Consider the following 960-nt stretch of genomic DNA (forward strand, 5'->3'; position numbering starts at 1 on the left):
TTTGCCATAAACCGTTCTCAGACACCATGTTAGATTCATAATAGTACTGAAATACAGAGAATCCAATACTATATTCGAATAAGCGATTGGGAAGGCAGCTGCTATTTCAATTCCATGCACCCAGTACACCTTTCCAGGCAGCCGATTGTAATCCACATTTTCGTAGTATATCCACCTGTGGAATTTTTCATCGTCATTCCACTGGTATTTGTTACACCTGTTATTTTTTAATAGACTGATTTTCATGTATTGTTATAATAATCACAGGATCTACATTTGGACACAGGCAGCTCTCACACTCACATTCCGGTCTGGGAGACACTACTTATTGTGTTGTCAAAGTCGTAGTTGCTGAGGTCAGATGCATATGAACTGAAAATATGGCTGACGCCACTAAGCGCTGCTCCGCTAAAGACTTGGGTAACAGCTAATGGAGAGAAATAAGGTTTAATTTCATTCAGTTTGATTATAAATGAAATGTATCTATAAAAATATGGGGAACTAGGGAACATGTGATATCTAAGCCTGTTGGGCGTGCGACCCCAGAAAGCCTGCCTTTAGTTACTGAGCCCTGTGGCCCCCCATCCTGTCTGCATGGGGCGACCCCGGGAGGGCGGCAAAGGGGTCATCCACCCCAGACAACTGCCCGGCCTTGACCTAGATGGGCCATGCAGGCGGGGGCATGAACAACAGGGACATCAACCTTGTCCGGCCACAGCATTCGATGCACTCTAATTCTTCTTTACGTTTATACTCCTTAGAAAGTCCCCGATTTGTTCAAGAAGTATTCAAAGATTTCTTCAAGTTCATTAATCAGTCTTAATAATCTGAAATTTTGCCACGGGGCCCAGCTAATGAAAAATGATAATAAAAAGGATGATTTATTTAGGATTTAGATTATTAAAAATCATGCCAGTACTAGTGGTCTTAAAAGACACAAACCGAAACGCTGTAGTAAAC

General features: G+C 42.1%; 1 protein-coding gene across 1 annotated transcript in view; it reads right to left on the reverse strand.

Annotated features, from left to right (window-relative positions):
* Positions 1–960, reverse strand: part of LOC119593541 — a 10,231-nt gene that overhangs the window by 2,447 nt on the left and 6,824 nt on the right. Inside the window, 2 exon segments of the mRNA XM_037942503.1 lie at positions 70–175; positions 304–427. Of these exon segments, the coding sequence (XP_037798431.1) occupies positions 70–175; positions 304–427 (230 nt within the window).

Source organism: Penaeus monodon, chromosome 32 (genome assembly GCF_015228065.2).
Source record: "Penaeus monodon isolate SGIC_2016 chromosome 32, NSTDA_Pmon_1, whole genome shotgun sequence".
NCBI classification, from domain to species: Eukaryota; Metazoa; Arthropoda; class Malacostraca; order Decapoda; family Penaeidae; genus Penaeus; species Penaeus monodon.